The following is a 1,087-nucleotide window of genomic DNA, read 5'->3' on the forward strand; positions in this document are numbered from 1 at the left end:
AGCCCCAGCCCAGTGGGCTACAGCCCGATGACCCCGGGGGCTCCATCCCCGGGTGGGTACAACCCCCACACCCCCGGCTCAGGCATCGAGCCCAGCGCGGGCGACTGGGTGACCACGGACATCCAGGTCCGGGTGCGGGACTCGTACCTGGACAGCGCGGCTGTGGGGCAGACCGGGGTCATCCGCAGCGTCACGGTCAGAGCCTGTCCCGGGCGTTTTTGGGGGGGTTAGGAGGTGTTCAGGGGGGTTTTGGGGTCTCCCAAAAGGCTGCCAGGGTGGATGGAGACCCTCGTGTTTTAGAGGGGTTTGGGGGGGGATTTTGGGGGGTTTGGGAAGGGTTTTGGGGTTTTTTGGGGGGTCTCCCAAAAGGAGAGAAGGCTAGGGGAGCATTGGAGGGTTTGGGAAGGGTTTTGGGTTTTTTGGGGGTGTTTGGAGGGCTTTGGGGGAGTTTGGGGAGGATTTGGGGGGGCTGGAAGGTGGAGAATCATCCCTGATGCCACCCAGCCTTTGGGGATGGAGATCTCAGGGGTTTCTGGGGAGTTTTTGGGTGTCCCCCGCGAGGCTGAGCCCCCCCGGCCCCGCAGGGCGGGATGTGCTCTGTGTACCTGAAGGACAGCGAGAAGGTGGTCAGCGTGTCCAGCGAGCACCTGGAGCCCGTCACGCCCACCAAGAGCAACAAGGTGCGACCCCAAAACACTCCTGGGACTCCCAAAACCTCTTTGGGATCCCCCCAGTTCCCTCGGAGCCCCCCAAACCCCTCCATGCCCCCCCCAGGTGAAGGTGATCCTGGGCGAGGACCGCGAGGCCACCGGGATCCTGCTGAGCATCGACGGCGAGGACGGGATCGTGCGCATGGACCTGGAGGAGCAGCTCAAGATCCTCAACCTGCGCTTCCTGGGGAAGCTGCTCGAGGCCTGAGAGACCCCCGGGAAGCCCCCCGACCCTTTTCTCCCTGTTTTCTCCCCATTTTCTGCCTCTCCCCCCCTGCTTTTTTGTCCCCCCATTTATTGTACCCAGGTTTTAGGTGTCAAATAAAGAACTGGGGGTGCAGCACCAGCCTGGCTTCCTGGTTTTGGGGTGGGGGCAT

The 1,087-nt window shown here is 62.9% G+C and overlaps 1 protein-coding gene across 1 annotated transcript in view; it reads left to right on the forward strand.

Moving 5' to 3' along the window:
- SUPT5H (SPT5 homolog, DSIF elongation factor subunit) overlaps positions 1-1,056 on the forward strand; it is a gene marked incomplete at its 5' end in the record, with an annotated part of 9,277 nt that extends 8,221 nt beyond the window's left edge. The window contains 3 exons of the mRNA XM_017733554.1: positions 1-195; positions 585-680; positions 775-1,056. The exon at positions 1-195 is cut by the window's left edge and continues 7 nt beyond it. Of these exons, the coding sequence (XP_017589043.1) occupies positions 1-195; positions 585-680; positions 775-918 (435 nt within the window). The remainder of the gene's footprint in view (positions 196-584; positions 681-774) is intronic.
- Between the last annotated feature and the right edge of the window lie 31 nt (positions 1,057-1,087).

Source organism: Corvus brachyrhynchos, unplaced genomic scaffold (genome assembly GCF_000691975.1).
Source record: "Corvus brachyrhynchos isolate BGI_N302 unplaced genomic scaffold, ASM69197v1 scaffold1135, whole genome shotgun sequence".
Classification (NCBI taxonomy): Eukaryota; Metazoa; Chordata; class Aves; order Passeriformes; family Corvidae; genus Corvus; species Corvus brachyrhynchos.